Source organism: Lepus europaeus, chromosome 12 (genome assembly GCF_033115175.1).
Source record: "Lepus europaeus isolate LE1 chromosome 12, mLepTim1.pri, whole genome shotgun sequence".
Taxonomy (NCBI): Eukaryota; Metazoa; Chordata; class Mammalia; order Lagomorpha; family Leporidae; genus Lepus; species Lepus europaeus.
Window position 1 is genome coordinate 37,753,230 of NC_084838.1, and position 18,531 is coordinate 37,771,760.

Consider the following 18,531-nt stretch of genomic DNA (forward strand, 5'->3'; position numbering starts at 1 on the left):
CCTCCCGGAGGTGGGCCCCTACGCTATGCCCCCGAAGCCGCGCGCGCCTGGGCCGCAGCCACCCCGGGCCGGGCCGGGACCCGCCGTCTGAGAGCCAGCCGGGGAGGGAGGCGAGGCAGAGTTGGGCGCCAGCTCCCAGGCGGACTGCGCTAGCGCGGGTTCCCGCCTGGGCGCGCAGCTCTCGGCGACCTCCGGCAGTGTTTTCGGAGTCCAGCTCGCACAGTGCCCGGCCTGGTGGTGCGGCTCCTTCGCCGCCCTGGGCAGCCCCTTGGCGCCGGGAGGCGGCGGCGTGGGCCGGCCTACAGTCTGGAGCGCCCCGATGGAAATACACTGTAAGCACGACCCGTTTGCATCCATGCATAGTAAGTAGGCGGCGAGCTCGCTTCTCTCACTCTCCGGCTGGGACCGGGTTGGGGGTGCAGGACCGCGGGGCAGGTGCTAAGGTCGGGCGGATCCCGGACCTCTGTCGCCGCGCAGCCAACTTTGCCAAGTGCAGGGTTCCCGGGCAGGGGACGTGGAACAACGCGCTTGGCTGCCGGGGCCTGAGCATTGGTCCAGGAATCCCGCCTCCGGCAACGCGTAGCAGTAGTCACTAGCCGCAGCCTTTCCGGGGGCTTGGGGCGCGAAATCTCAACGCGTCCGGAGAATCCCAGCTCGGACTCGCAAAGGGCTCCCGGCAAGGCCAGTTGGAGGGCGCGAAGTTGTAGGGAGAGGTCAGCCTGGGTCTCAAGACAGCGTCCCACATCCCAACCCTGATGGCGCCTTTTCCAGCCACCGGGTTGATGGAGACTGGCGCTTGGAGGGAAAGTGGTGTTCTAACCAGTGCCTCTGTGTGTAGAGGAAGAGGCCGAGAGGTCCAGGGCTGCGAAGGCACCCTGGCCGTTGAGGAGGGGAATTTGAAAAATCAACGAAGAAACGGTCCCTGAGCTAAGCCAGTTCACACAGAGACCCTGAAAGACCCCGTTGGGTCTCCTCTGCAGGACGTCTGCCTCGGGCCGGCTTATCCCTTAAAAAAAAAAAAAAAAAAAAGGAAAGGAAAGAAAGAGAAAGAAGCAGTCAATTAGTCACCATACCGGCGCCCCCTCCTCCTTCTGAGACTGCCTGTGTAGGAGACGGGAAGGGTCATTTCCGTGCCGGGCAAGGCCGGCCTGGCTGCCTGACTCGGGGGATCTTGCCAGTTCACTGTAGCACAGCCTCGTGTGAGATGAGCGCTCCTCTCACGGTGAGTTGACGCCGGATTAGACTCGGAGATTCTAAGGAAATTCCAAGTGGAACGAATCGAGTTTCCCTTCGGCTGGCTGCTGAGCAGGCGGAGGAAGGCGCGGGGCTTTGGCAGCCTCTAGTCCACTGCCCGGCGCCGGTCTCTGCTCGCTGCGGGCAGGGAGTTGCTACGGGACTGGGAGCCCTCTCCAAGCCCCGTTCCCCTCCTACAGCTGGGGATCCAGCTTCTCCATACGGGGGTCCCCTGTTTAACAAAGGCAGCCGAGACCCGGCTGGAGAGAAGGCGAGCTTCCAGGGCGAGTGTGTCAGTGCCTGCCACGGAGGGCCGAGTGGCCTGGCAGACAGGGGAAGGCTGGGTTGGGCGGCTGGGGCAGGCTGCAGGCAGGTCAGTTTCTCTTTGTGTCAATTTCCCGAGTCGCTGTTAATTCCCCCAAACCAGTGGGGACATTTGCACAGAGAAGCGCTTGCTCTAGTCTCAGCCCAAACGATTACTTGATTACTCGTGGTTTGGGGCCTGTGCCCAAACGATTTCCAGTCTGTGGTGACCCCAGCGCGGTCCGCAGTCTTTTCCTGCTTGGGCTCTGGGAGGCTTTGATAACAGAGTGAGCTTGACAACAAGCTGGTTGGGGGCAGTACTCCGAGAGGTGGTCAAGCCCGTGGCTCAGCCAAGGACACACTGGGGGACAAGCTGGGGAGGGACAGCCCCTGAGCTTCTCTCCTTGCTGGTGGGGACCTGCAGACCCCCGCTGCTTCCTTCTGCCTAGAGCTCGGTGACCCAGAGGTCGTGCCCCCTTCCCTGGGGAGATGGCATGAGCCCCTGTGGTCTGCCGGCTGTGTGTCAGCACAGAGAAGGCAGCTCCTAGCAGGTGCAGGTTAGCCAACTGCTAATGTCTGTGCCTCATCCTAGCTTTCAATCTGCCCCCTCCTCGGGAAGTGCTCACTCCTCCCATTTCCAATCTCTCGGCAGTGCAGTGGGGGCTGGGCCCCAGCCCACCAACCTTCCAGACTTTGGCTTCTCTGGAATTATCTGTGGTTCTAATGCCCAAAGCTGTTTGCTTGCACAATGTGGGCCAGCTTCGGGAAGCCAACTTGGTGCCGAGGAAGATGGGAGGGGCATGTTGGACTCTGGAGGTTGTTGGGGTAGTAGGGGCTCAGTCCAAGTCCCACCTATTCACCTTCCTTCCTGGATCTGGTCAATTTCTTCCTGTCATCTTTGCCGGTCCCTCCTCCCACCCCCTGCCAGTTTAGTGCAGGATAAGGTCAGTAGGGAAGGGCAGACACTGCCAGGAAATGGGCTCCGGAGGTCGGAGATCAGAGGTGTCCCCACTCCATATTTTTAGATACATTATTCAATACAATTTCCTTCCTCCATCCCCACTTGTGTTTCCCTCCCCCTAGTTGTTTCCATCAGCTTTAAAGTACTTTTGTAGCCAATGTGTCCTACCTGACACTGGCTACAAAAACTGGACCTTAAACCTTCAGTTATACCCATTTTACAGAATATGCTGCTGAGGTCAGTGAAACAAAAGATCGAATAGGAAGTTCACGTGGGGAAAGCTGGAGCTAGTTTTTGGTTCTCCCTGACAGAGGCATAAGCATGAGACTTCAGAAGCTTCAAGGAATGGAAGCAGGAGGGCCACCCATCCCAGAAAGGACCTGGGTGGTGGGTGAACGCACACATGTTCCAGTCCTCTCTCTCTCTGGTCCAACCCCATCTATGCCCCTGGGCTGACTCTCCGTGTGTGTCTGCGCCTGCCTATTGGGCGGGGAGTACCCACTAGGGAGAATTCACCCCTGCCCTTTGCGTGTTCTGCTGTTTGCATGCCTGTGTGCCCTTCATTTTTTCTCTCTGGTGCCAGTGAGTAGGAGGAATTTCAATGCCCTGTAGGTTCTGGAGCAGTCTGCGTCTGCTGTACCCGCAGACTCTTTCTCCCCTGGACTTCGTGCCTTTGGGGTGTGGGAGGGCTACTGATGGGCAGCCTGAGGGGCATTGTGGGCCCCGCCCCTTCCAGACCAGAGCCAGAGGTCCCAGGAGCATCTGGGATCCAACCTTTCTTCCCATCCCCCTTCAAACCCCGCCCAGTCTGCCCTGTGTGGACTGGTCTGTGTTTCCTGTGTCTGTTTCCTGGTGTGTATCTGTCTCTGCATCAGACTCTAAATTCTACTTCCCCAGAACAGTAGAGCTGAGCCCAGGGCTTTCCCTAGCACAGGTGGGAGAGGCAGGGACTTGGGTTCTCCAAGGAGATACAGAGCTGAAGTGGGGGCCCCACAAAACAGGGGTCTCCTGTGCTCCAGATGCCCCCTGCCTGGGCCTCCTGTTTTCTCTCCTCCCTGCCTGCAGCTGTGGGCCGCACTCACCTTTCTTTTTCTTGGTCAATTCTGGCTTCTCCATTCCTTCTGCTTCCCCCTGCCCGCTTACCCGGCTGCTCCCCTCCCAGGCTTTCTCCTTGCTATCTCATTGAGTTCCCAGACTGTGCACCTTTCTCCACACACCTCTCCTATCTTCTTTTCTTTCCCTGTCTTGCCTCCCCTCTCTCTGACTTCAGGCTTCTGGCTCTCTCTCTTTCTCTTTTTCCCCTAATCCCAGGCTGGGTAGCCTTCCTCAGACCACAGCCATAAACCTTCCAACCATCACCTTTGAAGATCTCTTTTGAGTAGGACTGTGATGAGGCAGACAGGGCCAAGTGGGTTTGGGGGTCTTTCCAGGAAGCTGAAGGAGATAAGAGCCTCCCGAGTCATCCTGGGATGTGGCTAACTGTGGAGTAGCTGTGGGAGCTCAGCCTTTGTGGTCCCGGGTAGAGGGCCTGGGAACCTGCTATCGTCTGTAGAGCTACCAGGCTCTAGGAGACTCCTGGGAATTCTTTTCCCCATCGAGATACAAAACAGCCCACAAAGCTCACACATGTCCTGCACGAGTGCTCTTGGAATTTAGATCCTCTGAAGGTTGCTGCTGTGTTTTGGACCGAAAGTCTGAATTGCTGGTGCTGTAAGGAACAGGCTACTGCAGATGGGCCACTGTGCCTGGACTCCCAGGTCGTATGACAGGTGTGCTCTGTGTTTTAGCATCCTTGTCCTGCTCTCTGTCCTCCAAGAGGAGCTCACGTCGATTTTGAATTCACTTTGTTTTACTTAAATCCCCACTGCACTGGAAAGATTGTATAGCTCCTTTTCACCGGCTGCTTCCAGCCCCAGACAAAGCCATCCTGAGGTTCTTGACCAGGGAGGCTGCTGTCTTTCTGTTGTAGGTAAACTGTGCAATTGTGTTCCTGTCTGCACATCCTGTCCAGGGTGGTTTTCCTTTTTTCTTAAGGCTGGGGTGTTGTACAACAATTAAAGCTCATTTTGGAAATCAGAGCGAAATTTGGCTTAGAGCTGGAAATGAGGATGCAGGCTTCCACACGATTGTGTTTTTTCCTTGAAATAAGCCTGAGCCTGGACATCTTGGGCAATATCCAAGGGAAACTTCAGTGGGTTGCTTGGCCAGTTTTTAGGCCACAGGGTGGATGTTTTTGCTTCCTCAATTTCAGTCGTTCACGAAACTGAGTCCTGGGGAGGAGGAAATGGTTGAGAGGAGGTGGCTAATTTATGTTTTAGACTTGGAGTATGGACACGTATGTGACCTCTGGCATGCCTTTGCTCCCCTCGTCCAGCCTAGTCCCAGTCCAGGCGCAGCTGGGGGAGGAGGTTTGCCCCTCCTTGGCCTCTGAGCTGCCAGCAGCATCAGTAAATGCTTGGACTTGGCTTTTGGCTCCAGTCCTCAGCGACATCAGTTAGTGGCTGATTAACAGCTACAAGGTCAATGATGTTGCTGCATTGGATCGCTCTGTGGTTACTGGTTTGGCTCTTCAATTGACTTGAGTCCCTGTTTCCCTCCAGATGGACTGTGATGTAAGACAAGGGAGCAAATGGGTGGAGGGGGCACGTTCCCAACCCCCTTTACTTACGATCCATCGCAGAGCCCTTGTAAAACCTGGGACTCTGAAGCTTTCGCTGGCTTCTTTATTTCTCCCAGAACCAACTTAAAGCTGCTTGCTGACGCAAAATGCTACAAAAATTCCAGGGGAACTCCTTTATAGCAAATTCGGAGTCTGCGGAGCAGAATGTGCTGTGTAGAAGATGCCACGACCCCATTTCTTTTGTGTACTCTGGGAGGGTGCACGGTCAAGTCTATACGTCAGCCTCACCTTCCTAGGAAAGGTTCTTCTTCTTCTTCTTCTTCTTCTTCTTCTTCTTCTTCTTCTAAAATCAAGGCAGGGGTTGAGTTTCGTCTCAGTGCTGTGCAGGCACTGTTAAAACATTGTTTTTAAAGTCTTGAACTTAGACTGCTGATTAAAAATTTTCCCCCTGAAATATAGGTTTACTGGATTAGTTCTTTTCACTTTTAAAGACATTTGTTAAAAGGAAAAGAGTTTCATCTTTTTCTTTAAATTTAATGCATTTTAAAACGTAAGTTCTCCCGAAGATCTCCCTTCAACCTCAGCGCTATGTACTAAGTTGTGCCCTTTTAGTCCAGATTGGGGTTTTCACACACTGCATTATGAAAAAATAATTACAAGGAAAATGCTGGGAAAGGAAGGAAACGGAGCACGAGGATGCTTGCTATCGATAGCTCAGCTGACTGGCTGCAGATGGCCAGTGCTGAGATTTATTTAGCAAAGCAATCTGGGGTCCTGGCGTGGTCTGCACGGACTGTAGGCCAGACCCCCAGCTTGCCGGGCTCTGGGTGCTCACGCGGCGCTTTTACAGTGCGACTGGTTCTAACCACCCTTCCCCTGTCTTTTGTTTCTGATCTGTTTCAGGACATGGAGGAGTGAATCAGCTTGGGGGGGTTTTTGTGAATGGACGGCCACTCCCGGATGTAGTCCGCCAAAGGATAGTGGAACTTGCTCATCAAGGTGTCAGGCCCTGCGACATCTCCAGGCAGCTTCGGGTCAGCCATGGTTGTGTCAGCAAGATTCTTGGCAGGTAAAGACAGGAGCTCCAGGCTTCCCTTCATCTTTCAAATAAAGACCTGAAACGTGACCCCAGCGGCTGCCCAGTGTGCCGGTGTCACAGTGAGAGTCGTGGCCGCCTTCTGCTCTGTGGACGCGCACAGCAGTCCCACAGGCCCTCTGAGGCCATCTGATTCAGAGGAGCCCGGGAAAGCGCAAGTGAGACAGGGCGCTTGAGCTGGGGAGGACGACGACGTGTTTCCTGAATTATTCTAAAGAACCCAAGAGTAAAGAAGCTCTTGGGACTTTTCCACTATACATCTTAGGGCCCTGGGTAGGGCTGGGTGGGAGATCTATTGGTTGTAAGAGTTCAGTGCTTGCACGTTTGACTATTCAAACTCCGCTTTCACTTCCAGCCTTGGGGCGTCGTCCACCTTGCGTTGGGCGGCAATGTTTTCCCTTTTATGTGCTTCGTTGTGCTCGTGGGGATGAGCATCCTAAGGATGCATTCAGTTAGAGAGGAGAAAAACCAAACCCCAACTCATTGAAAGCTGCCACCTGACCCTGTGAGTGGCTGCAGGCCGTGTGGCCCGTGATCGCCCCTGTGTGTCTTCTTGGTGGCCTCCCTGTGGTCCGGGGAAGCTCCTTGTAAGAAGAGGAAGTAAACCTAGGAGGACAAAGCCACCACCCAGGTTCCTGCAGCCACTCACTGCACAGGCTGCGATGGATCCCAAAAGGCTGTGTCTCTCTGCGCCCCGGAAACGAGGCCGCAGGTTTGAAGCCAGGCACGTGAGGTCGTTAGAGGCTCTGTGTTGGCAGACGGGAGCATCCTGGGGGTTGGCTCTTCGGCACTCCCTGCTATTTCGTTCCCTGGGTCAGAAAAGAACCCTTGTCCAGGAGCTTGCATTGTGGCTTGGGAACAGACGCCTGAATAGAAAATGAACATCTCGGAGTGTGTCAGTGACATGGCGACTTTCTGCTTGCAGTTTTCCTTCGGTTCTCTCCGAGGAAGGGAGCAACAGTTTCTGACAGCCTTGGGGAACCTTGCCTGAGGCCAGGGGAAGAAGTGGCAGGGCCAGGGGACAGGCCAGCTCCTCGGGGACCTGGAGCTCTGCGTTTACTCCTCGCCGTCTGGCCCGGCGCAGGTCGCTCTGGTCACAGAGGCCCCACTCCTGTGTAGCGCTCAGCGAGGACCCAGGGGTTCAGTGTGGGGGCTCTTGGTAGGGGGTGGCTTTTGGCTGGGGGGGTGGGGCGGTGAGAGTGAGAATAGAAGAAAGGTAGAAGACAGAGAGTAAGAAACTAATGAGAACAGAGTGATTTTTAAAAGGCAAGAGAAATGGAAATTGAAAGAGAAACGCAGACAAGAGAGGAGAGAGAGAGAGAGAGAGAGAGAGAGAGAGAGGAAGAAACAGTCTGGCCTGTTTCAGGATTGGACTCCAGAGCCGAATGTATCCTAGACAGCTCTGCGCGCAGCCTCTTCATTGTACCGAGGGAGAGGGAAGGAGGAAGAAGGCCCTCCCTTTGTTTTTGAGGAGCCGACATTTTGCTTGCTATTTGAAACCTTCGCAGGGCAGGGTCCTGAGCCTGTCTCAGAGGGGATGTCCAAGTGACGGGTCCCAGTGTCACGGGGCCCTGGAGCCCGCCACATCTCTCTCGGAGACTCAGGGGGCCAAGGATCCTCCCCAGCCCAGCCGGCAGCCTCCCGCGGCCCAGAATAGATTTGTCACTAGGTAGAGTGGCACGCGGAAGTTACGCGCCGCTCCGGTGCCTGGCCGTTTAAGTTGTCAACAATAAATTGGAATTTCATAGCTCATTATTTTCATAACTAAGAACCACAGTGGACAAAATGTCACTCTAATTAGAACTGCCTTTTAAGAAACAAGTTCAGCCCTAAAACAGTGCGGCCGGGAATTTCTGAACTGGGGGACTGTTCATCCGCAGAAATTTTTTTTTTTTTTTTTTTTGGTTACACGGGGATTCGGCAGTGGGCACACGCTAGGTGACAGATTGTTGAGTGCATGTGGTATGTGGTGGCTGTGGTTTTCAGAGGCTGTATGGCCAGGCATGCAAAGTCCCTGGGTGGGCAGAGCCCCCGTCACTGACTCCAGAAGATGGACAGTCAGGCTGCAGCTCTCCTGGCCCCAAGAGGCTCAGGCGGCACAGGCCGGTGGCGTGGGAGGCAGAAGGACGCACACCCAGGGCCTGGCTGTCGTCTCTGTTCACAGGAACCTCTTGGGAGGGTTTGGTCCTTTGCAACTGGGTGCTGGGTCACACAGTACTAATCAGCATTCAGGCTGTTCATCCTCGAGGCCTGCTCTTTGATGGTGTTTTGCAAAGCTCTGTCTGAACCAGTCTGTGTTTCTGTCCCCACGCTGGCCCTGCGAGGCGAGCGGGACGGATGTCCTCGCTGCAGTCTGCAAACGGGATGAGCCAGGCCTGGAGAGGCCGAGGGAGTTGAGCAGGGCCCCGTGGAGGGTCAGTGTCCCAGCCACTGCCTCGCACCTGCTCCACTTCACTCCCAAACCCACGCTGTCTGCACCGGAGGACCCCGTGTGGTGGCGGCTGCCGGGCGTCTTTTGTCTGTAAGCCAAAGGACCGCGCGGCTGTTTCGCCAGCGTGAAAGGATGGCTGTTAAGTCTAAACCCTCGCTGACACACATGCGAGTTAGGGGTTCGGGAAGGTCAAGGTTGCCTTCTAAGTGCCAGGTCCACGTGTCAGTCAAAAGGAAGACAGAGATCTCTTGTGTCCAGACCACAGCCTGCCATGGTTGGCACTGCTCAGGTGGGGTGGGCCCCGAGCCCTGAGCGGCACCACCCATCGCCATGGACGAGCCTGGCCTTTATCCTCCGCCTTCTGGGAGTTGCCGACGGGTGTGTTCTGAGTGTCCAGCCCAGGGTTGTCTGTGTGTGTGTGAGCACCTCCCTGGGACCACAGCCGCCACACCAGGCGCGCAGTGACTATGGAGCAAGTGAGAGAATGCATGGCAGAAGCCTGAGAAAATGCCTGGGGATCAGGAAGCCTCTCTAGAGCGGCAAAGGTTCATCATCGCTCTTCTTTCTGTTTTTCTGAGCAAAACAACGGTTTGCTTTGGTGAGAAGCGCGCCGGGTTCGGGTCAGGGTTCAAAGCCGGGGCTGGCTCTGCCTTCCAGCGGGGAGGTGGCCGAGTCGCTCAGCCTTCCGATCGTCTGTTTTCCCTTCTAGAAGCAAAGCCCTGGCCTCCTCACAGCATTGGTGTGAGGGCTGAGCGCACCTGAGGCAGCGCTGTGCCGGAATGACGAGCTGTGTTCTCGGAAAACTTGTCTTTAGTGGGGAGGTGGACAGGACGACGCGGGGCCGCACAGATTGCTGGCTGCCCTCATTCTGGCACTTTTCTAGAGCTGTGGCAAAAAAAGTATTTTCTTGGCTTTGTTGAGAAACTTGTTTGTAAGAGGTCATTTATCAGCAATTACAGAAAAATTGATGAAAGCAACCTTCCTCCCCGCAGAGAGAGAGCAGAGAGGTTGAAGTTTGCCTTGGAGTCAACATTTGCGAATGATTCCTCCTTCTCGATGAAAAATAGAATTTTCACTTCCACATCACTGCTCCCAAATTATTCCATCTCTTCTCGAACATTCGCTAACTGGGCCCTAGGCAGACCTACCCTGGCAACTCTATAAACGTGCCCAGTCATTGTTCCTGGGTGACATTGCCCTCCCGTTCCAAGAGCACCTCCTTCCCTCACTTATTATAAACTCTCGTCGGGGCTGAAAATTACTAGTCATTTCTGAGATGTCTTATTGGTGACAAAAACATCCAACTGCGAGATAATCTCCTTTGGAAGAGAAAGGCAAGAATTCCTGTGTACATATTGAGAGAGACATCGAGTGACGGCTCAGATTCAGAAAGGAATCAAGTCATTTTTTCCCCCTGAAAAGATCTTTCATGGCACACTCTCCCTGGTCTCGGTTTCACTGTAAAACCCTGACATCCTATTTGCGTTAACGAGGAAAAGCTGATAGCATGGAAATGTCCTTAGAAACAGCCATTTACCTCCAGGGAGGTCTCTGGAGGAGCTGCCGCGACTTGTGGTTGGTTTTTCTGATTGCTTGGGTTTTGACGTACAACACACATTTCCAGTTAATTCCGGAATCCAGCACTCTTTTTAATTCCACACCAGGGTTATTGTTTTTCTCCTACAGAAAAAAAAACAAAAAAAACAAAAAAAACAAAAAACCAGGTTGTGTTTTTAGGGGATAGTGTCACAGGATGCTGGCGATTCTGCCAGAGAATGGAAAGCCTGGTGAGTCCTGAGGAAGGGCCGCCTTTCGGAGGAAATTTTAGTTCAGAAGGCTGGGCGACAGTCCTGGCGTGGTCGCTTGGTCCTGTGTGCCCCCGGGGGAAGCTGTTTCATCCCCGAGAATCCCTGTTTTATGCTTGTAGATGGGTATTGCTTCATTTATTTGTTCATTCACTCAGCGCACTTTCCAAGGGTACTTCAAAAAGTCCATGGAAAAATGGAAGTGGAAAGAGAAATGTATTTCAGAGCAAGGGAATTTTGAAACCCAAGCATCGTTTTTTCATAGCGTGTATTTTCCCCGGGAGCTTTGGCAAGAGCCCGTGAATGTGCTCCAGAACTCTTGAGGATCAAATGAGAGAACTGACTCGAGAGCTTTCTAGAATGGTTTACGGATGGGAGAGAAATTCTGTGAGTGCGTAGCGTCCTGCTAACGCTGTCCAGAGGAAGTCTAATGTGTGAGCTTTGTTTGCAGTTGACAATCTCTGAAAACGATCGTGTCAACATATATAATTATTAATGAGGTGTTTTACATTTTTTTTGTCTTGAACCTTTACAATCTGGTGTGTATTTTGTATTCACAGTGCCAGCCGCATCTCAAATATTTGTGCGTTTCGCTGGTTCCTCGTGGCTAAGCCCCTTTGTCCTTGGGTCCTAGGTATTACGAGACAGGAAGCATCAAGCCTGGGGTAATCGGAGGATCCAAACCAAAGGTTGCCACGCCCAAAGTGGTGGAGAAGATCGCTGAGTATAAACGCCAAAACCCCACCATGTTCGCCTGGGAGATCAGGGACCGGCTGCTGGCGGAGCGAGTGTGTGACAATGACACCGTGCCCAGCGTCAGTTCCATCAACAGGTGAGGGTGGGTGGCTGTGGGGGGCTGGGGACTGGGTGGGGCATGGGCCCAGAGGCTTTGTGTGTGCTTTCCCTAAAGGCTTGGTCTCTCCTTGCGACCGGGCTGCTCTGGGGTGACTGGACAGGAGGGAAACTAACGGGGCTGCTGGGGCTCTGCTGCCTTTCTCTTCTCTGCAACGTGGGCACGAGACCTGGGCCTCGGGCTGGGGCGGGAGATGGCGTGTCGACACCCTGGCTGCTTGAGATTTCTCCCATCCCTCCCGTCACCACCTGCCCCTGTGTGTGGAGCACCATGCAGTGAACTGTCCTGCCGGAGTCATGACAAAAGTCATTGTGCCAAGTATTAACCCAGGGTCTCCCCAGAGGTTCCCAGGAAGGATATTCCACCTGCAGTTTGCGCAGAGGCTGAGCCAGGGAGAGTGCAGAGTAGAACCCTGACGTGGGGCTGGAAGGCTTGGCTCCTTACTCCTGCCCGGCCTCAGTGCCCAGTGAGCTCTGTCCCCCTCTCTCTGAGTGCCCAGGGCTCTGGCGGCTCTCCTGCGGCTCTCCCAGCTCCCAGGGCCCCGTGCAGGAGGCTGAGCTGCTCTGCAATGAGGGGACTGCCCTCTCCCCTGGAGAGAAAGAGCCAGAGGAACCCCTGGGGTGGGCGGAGGTGGCAGGCATGGACCTGCCCGGGCTCCCTCTCTTCCCCAGTCTGATCGAATGACATGCTCGGAGCTTGAAAAATACATTTCCAGAAGAAAGTTTTCTATTATAATCTGCACTTCACTTAAACCCAGAGTTAGAGATGAGGCCGTGAGAGGAACAGCAATGAGTGGTCTCTAAACTCCAATAAATAAATAAATAAGCCAACAGACTGAAAACTTGAACAGTTCCCCTCTCTCCAAGGTCAATGCAGAGTCTGCCTAGGCACAGGGGACCTCTCACTTGTGCAGAAAGAGGTGGTCACACTGGCACGCCTCTGAGGTCCCGTCGGTACAGACACTTGTTCCTTCGGCAGTGACTCAGATGCACGGTCGCTGTGTGAGGGTGTGGGTGTGCTGGTGCGCTGAGCCCTGCTGCATCCTGAGCTGCTCGCCTGGCTTTAATTCTTTTATTTTTTTTAAAAAAATATTTATTTATTTTATTTGAAAGTCATATTTACGCAGAGAGAGAAGGAAAGGCAGAGAGAGAGAGAGGGAGAGGTCTTCCATCTGCTGGTTCACGCCCCAATTGACCAAACGGTCGGAGCTGTGCTGATCTGAAGCTAGGAGCTGGGAGCTTCTTTCAGGTCTCCCACATGGGTACAGGGGCCCAAGGACTTGGGCCATCTTCTACTGCTTTCCCAGGCCACAGCAGAGAGCTGGAGCGGGAGTGGAGCAGCCAGGACTCGAACCGGCATCCATATGGGAGGCGGTAGTGGTGCTGGGCTGAGGGCAGTGATAACTCATTCTTCTTCTGGGCTATGAGGATGCTCCAGGGTGCTTTGTGAGTCCCCTACTTCTGACTCACCGCAGGCTTTGCATGGCACGAAGCATTGCGACTTTTCTCTGGGCCTCCAATAGGGTGGGTGAGGAGCAGGGCGCATGGCTCCACCTCTTCTGCAAGGAGAACCTCAGACAAGTCAGGCTTCAGAGGCCTGGAAGGTTCCCACCGTATGGTCTACATAGTCAGTGGTTCCCAAGATAACTTCAGGCGGTCCGTGGGTCATAAGCTCTAATGCCTTCCATGGGACCAGGCGGGTAACGGACTGAGGGATGCAGGCCAGGTGTGAGACGAGAGGGAGAGATAGGGTCTGTGACAGACTAGACAGTGCAAGCCAGGGACAGTCGTTTCTCTGCTGCCACTGGAGCTCCCAGGATGTGGGTGTAGTGTTTACCAGGTTTTTTCCATTCATTAAGGGAAGCCAGAAGCTAGGACTTGTGTGTATGTGTGTTTGTGAAATCTTTACGCCTTTGAATGGTGGCAACTAATCTCAAGTGGAAAAAGGACCTGCTGCAGGACAGCGTAACCCACTTCCGGGGCTCCTGGCTCTGGTTACAGCCTCTGTAATAAGAGGATGACAGTATCTGAAATTAGAGGGTAGGTTTGACATTTTTTCCCCCTTTTATAAAAACAAACAAACAAACAAACAAACTCTTTTAATTTTATTTGAAAGGCAGATAAACAGAGCCAGAGCAAGACAGGCAGAGCGAGAGACAGACAGAGAGAGAGCAAGAAAGAGAGAGAGAGAGATCTTCATCCTTTGGTTCACTCTCCAAATGCCTCCAACACTCAGGGCTGGGCCAAGCCTCAGCCAGAAGCCTAGGACTCCATCTGGGCCTCCCTGGTGAATGGCACAGGCCCAGTGTTTGAGCTAGTCTGCACTGTCTCCCAAGGTGCACCCCAGCAGGAAGCTGGAGTTGGGAGTGGAGCCAGGACTGGAACCCAGACACTCCAGTGTGGAATCTAGGTGTGCCAAGTAGCATCATTTTTGTTTTTTAAGATTTTTTTTTGTTTATTTACTTGAAAATCATAGTTACAGAGAGGCAGAGAGAGAGAGAGAGAAAGAGAGAGAGAGAGAGAGAGAGGCTTCCATCAGCTGGTTCACTCCTCAAATGGCCGCAATGGCCAGAGCTGCGCCGATCCAAAGTCAGGAGCCAGGAGCTTCTTCTGCGTCTCCCATGGGGGTGCAGGAGCTGAAGGACTTTACATCTTCTGCTCTCCCAGGCCACAGGCAGAGAGCTGGATTGGAAAAGGAGCAGCCGGGACTCGAACTGGCACCCATATGGGATGTTGGGCACTGTGGATAGTGGTTTTCCCTGCTGTGCCACAGCACTGGCCCCCACAAACAGCATCTTAACCATTACCCCAAATAGCTGCCTTGAACGTTATTCTGTGATGAATTTATTTGGATGTTTTTGACAGATGCCTCGCGGACCAAACCAATGAGGCTGTTGGCTTTAGGGCCGCCCCTCCACCCACTCCCCTTCTTGTGGGAAACTACAATTGGCTCATGAAATGAAGTTGCTTCAGCAGGTTATCAGAAACGAATGTGAGAAGCAAACCGAGCTGTGGTCGCAGATGTGGCCAAAGCTACGGAGGGGGTCTTATGGGGCAGCAGGTGCTCTGTCCCAGAGCTGCAGGCAGGGCCCGCGCCGGCTTCTCAGGGCCCTCCGCGTGTCCCGGGCCTCTGAGGGGCTTTGACTTCTGTAGTCTGTTGCAGTCCTCAAGGCCTGACTGCCTCCTGAGGCCCAGGGACTTTGAGACGGAGAGGGGAGGGGAGGCCGTGTCCTCCCACCGCTGCCGCGTAGCTTCTGCAGGGGAGAACTGAGGAGCTGTGAGAGGGGCGGGCGGGGTGGGACTGGATGTCTTCCCTGCTCCACCCCAGGGTCTCGAGGCTGCGTGCTTTGCTGCCTGTCTGCCCTTTCGGCACGCCCTATGGCTCCTCACTGCACCCCTTTCTTTAATTAAAAATATTTTCTAAAAATGTATCTGAAAGTCAGAGTTGTAGAAAGAGAAGGAGAAGAGAGAGAGAGAGAGAGAGAGAGAGAGAGAGAGAGAGAGAAAGAGAGATCTCCCATTTACTGGTTTACTCCCCAAATGGTCCCAATGGCTGGGGCTGGTCCGAGCAGAAGCCAGGAGCCAGGAACTCCATCTGGGTCTCCTATGTGGGTGGCAGGGGTCCAAGGACTTGAGCCATCTTCCGATGCTTTCCCAGGCCATTAGCAGGGAGCTGGATCGGAAGTGGAGCAGCTGGGACCAGAATTGGCACCCATGTGGGATGCCGGCATCACTCCCCCGCCCACTGCGTCACTTGGAGGCCCCTCACTGCCGCCCTCTTCAGTGAGTGCTCACTAAGCGCAGAGGCAGTCTGATGCCAAGGCACTCCACCTGCCCCGTTACGTTTTGCAAAGGCAAGGTAGAGCTCTCCTTGCCTTCAAAGGGACGCAGCTTCTAAACACCTGCCTGGCCGACGTCACCGCCCCTGAGTAAGGGGCCGCATCCCCCCATTCCCCTGCCTCCAACAGCTAGCGAGGGCTTAGCGGCCGAACTCGGAGCTGTTTGGGTGGCCGTGGAGTTCTCCCCATTGTCCACCCCCAGGAGTGCGCGCCTTCCTGCTGTTTGCAGGGGCATCGGCCAGAGAAACCATGACCGGCATGGGGTCCTCAAGCAGCGTTGAGCCAGCTCTGCCAGGCTCGTGGGAGACATGCTGAGACTGCACCAGCTCGCTCCTGGGGCTTCTTTTTTATTTATTTATTTTTATTTTTTGACAGGCAGAGTTAGACAGTGAGAGAGAGAGAGAGAGAGAGAGAGAGAGAGAAAGGTCTTCCTTTTTCCGTTGGTTCACCTCCCAAATGGCCGCTACGGCCAGTGCATCGCGCTGATCTGAAGCCAGGAGCCAGGTGCTTCCTCCCGGTCTCCCATGCTGGTGCAGGGCCCAAGGACCTGGGCCATCCTCCACTGCACTCCCGGGCCACAGCAGAGAGCTGGCCTGGAAGAGGGGCAACTGGGACAGAATCCAGCGCCCCGACTGGGACTAGAACCCAGGGTGCTGATGCGATGCCGCAGGCGGAGGATTAGCCTATTGAGCTGCAGCGCCGGCCTCCTGGGGCTTCTTAAGGACAAACAGGTGCACCGCCTCCAACAGGGGCTCTGGGAATCCCGCTTTACAGTCTGATGGAAGTGGCTGTCCCAGAGCCGGCTCCGACGGTGGGCGGAATGGGGTCTTCCTCTTGCGTGCCAGTGCCAAGGCTCTCAGTCGGGGCTCAGAGGTCCTAGTCATACTGCACTCTCTCCAGGACGGGGGAGGCAGCTCATTCCAGCACTGATGGTGGCTGTCATGTGAGAATGCCAAGCCAGCGTCGCTGGGTGTCCTGAGCTCTCAAGACAAACTAGAAGTCAGGTGTTTATTAGCAACTAATTCAAACACAAAGAACCGTACCACGCAGGGTTCTGTGCCAGAGAGGGCCTGTGGGAGACAGGCTGGGAATTCTGCTCGTGATGCTGATGTTGGCAACAAGCTCCTGAGGCTGCTGACCCAGCCGCTCTTTCTTCCCCGTATCAGTCTCAGGCCTGCAGCCGCCTGGGCCCCACCCCCCGGCTTCACCCCAGAGGACCGCAAGTTTTTGGGTTTGAGCCCAGCTGATGGCCCAAGCTTCATGCTGTACCCAAGGCAGCCTAGCCTTCAGAGGAGAGGGAGAGCTGTGGAGGAGGCGGGCCCCTCAAGTGCCTGCAGGACCGGAAGGCCCTTGGAGTTTTCATGCTCAGGTTCTAGGTGGAACTCGTACTCATCTAGGAAGCGTTTAGCACAGGGATGACTTCCTTTGCACAGTGCTCAGTCTTTGCTGATTTGCTGTGTGACCCTGGGAAGGTCACTTGAGCGCTCTGTGCTTTCGTCTCCCCGTCTGTGGGAATAGGTGACCTGCTGAGCGGCTTTCTCTGGTGGATCCTCCGTGATGATCCAGTGGGATCCAGGGTCAGGAGCGTGCCTTTTAGTGGTGACTACCACTTAGGCTGCACCGTCTCCAGCTCTGACAGGGTCCCGAGTGCACTCTTGTTGTGCTTGTCATTTTTTAACTTAAATTCCTTTCTTTTTTTTTTTTAAGACTGATATTTATTTATTTATTTATTTTATTTTTGACAGGCAGAGTGGACAGTGAGAGAGAGACAGAGAGAAAGGTCTTCCTTTGCCGTTGGTTCACCCTCCAATGGCCGCCACGGCCGGCGCATCGCGCTGATCCGAAGCCAGGAGCCAGGTGCTTCTCCTGGTCTCCCATGCGGGTGCAGGGCCCAAGCACTTGGGCCATCCTCCACTGCATTCCCGGCCCATAGTAGAGAGCTGGCCTGGAAGAGGGGCAACTGGGACAGAATCCGGCGCCCTGAACGGGACTAGAACCCGGTGTGCCAGCGCCGCTAGGCGGAGGATTAGCCTGCTGAGCCACGGCGCCGGCCTTATTTTTATTTATTTGAAAGGCAGAGTTGCATCGCTTCTCGGCCTTTTGGCTAAGATCAAGTGAAAGGCAGAGTTGCAGAGAGAGAGAGAGAGAGAAAGAAAGAGAGGGAGAGGTTTCCATCTGCTAGTTCAATCCCCAAATGGCCCCAATGGCTGGAGCTGGGCCAGGCCAAAGCCAGGAGCCTGGAACTCCATCCAGGTCTCCCACATGGGTGCAGGGGTCCAGGCACTCTGCTGCTCTCCAAGGCCATTAGCAGGGAGCTGGATCGGAAATGGAGCAGCCAGGACTTGAACTGGCGTTTGTCTGAGATGCCCCACTTAAATTCTTTGTAGAGCTGCTGTAAATCAGTTACAGCCTCTCTCCCCACTGCCGTTTCCTCCCATGGAAGATGCTGCTTCTCACTTTTACTTGGTGTCTGCAAGCAGTTGGGTAAAATCTCTCACCCCTGGGATGGCTGTGGGGGATTCCTTACTATGCTGGGATTCCCCCATAGAGGACAGTCCCTTTGCAACCCTAAAACAGAGGGGCAGCCCTCTGGGGAGTGAACCAGTGGATGGAAGATCTCTCTCTCTCTCTGGCGCTCCCTCTCTCTGTAACTCTGATTTTCAAATAAACATAAAAAAAAAAAATGGGGCCAGCATGGTGATGTAATGGGTTAAGCTGCTGCCTGCGATGCCACCATCTAATGTGAGTGCTGGTTCGAGTCCCAGCTGCTCCACTTCCCATCCAGCTCCCTGCTAATGCACCTGAGAAAGCAGCCAAAGATGGCCCAAGTGCTTGGGACCCTGAGCCCACGTTGAGAGACTCAGGAGAAGCTCCTGGCTTCTCACTTTGGTCTGGCTCAGTCCCAGCCGTTGGAGCCATTTGGGGAGTGAACCAGTGAATGGAAGATATCTCTCTCTCGATCTCTCCCTTTGTCTATATGTAACTCTGCCATTCAAATAGAAAAAAAATATCTTTTTTTTTTTAAAGTAGGGAGATGGCTACCTCCCCACCAGCACAGTTTCCCAAGGGCTGTGTGCTTTTCACAGCACAGGTCAAAATATACGAATATTCAGTCATTTATCTCTGTGAAGACAACACTGAAACTCCGCATCTAATGTTTACTGAGCACTCACTATCTTCTAAGTAGTTTGTTATTTTAATTCTAAGAATCACCCTCTGAGGTGGCAAGAGTCCCAGTCCCACTTTAGAGATAAAGCAACGAAAGCCAGGGGGTTTTACCCAAGGCCATGGAGCCGGTGAATTGCAGGGCTGAGTTCCAGACCCCAGTAGTCTGGTTGCAGAGCCTGCACTCCCAATAGCTGTGCCGGAGCTGCCTCTCTGTGATTTGAAG

General features: G+C 54.2%; 1 protein-coding gene across 1 annotated transcript in view; it reads left to right on the forward strand.

Moving 5' to 3' along the window:
• The first annotated feature begins 319 nt into the window (after positions 1 to 319).
• PAX5 (paired box 5) overlaps positions 320 to 18,531 on the forward strand; it is a 181,566-nt gene continuing 163,354 nt past the window's right edge. Inside the window, exons 1-3 of the mRNA XM_062206963.1 lie at positions 320 to 362; positions 6,021 to 6,186; positions 11,084 to 11,281. Coding sequence (XP_062062947.1) covers positions 320 to 362; positions 6,021 to 6,186; positions 11,084 to 11,281 — 407 coding nt within the window. The remainder of the gene's footprint in view (positions 363 to 6,020; positions 6,187 to 11,083; positions 11,282 to 18,531) is intronic.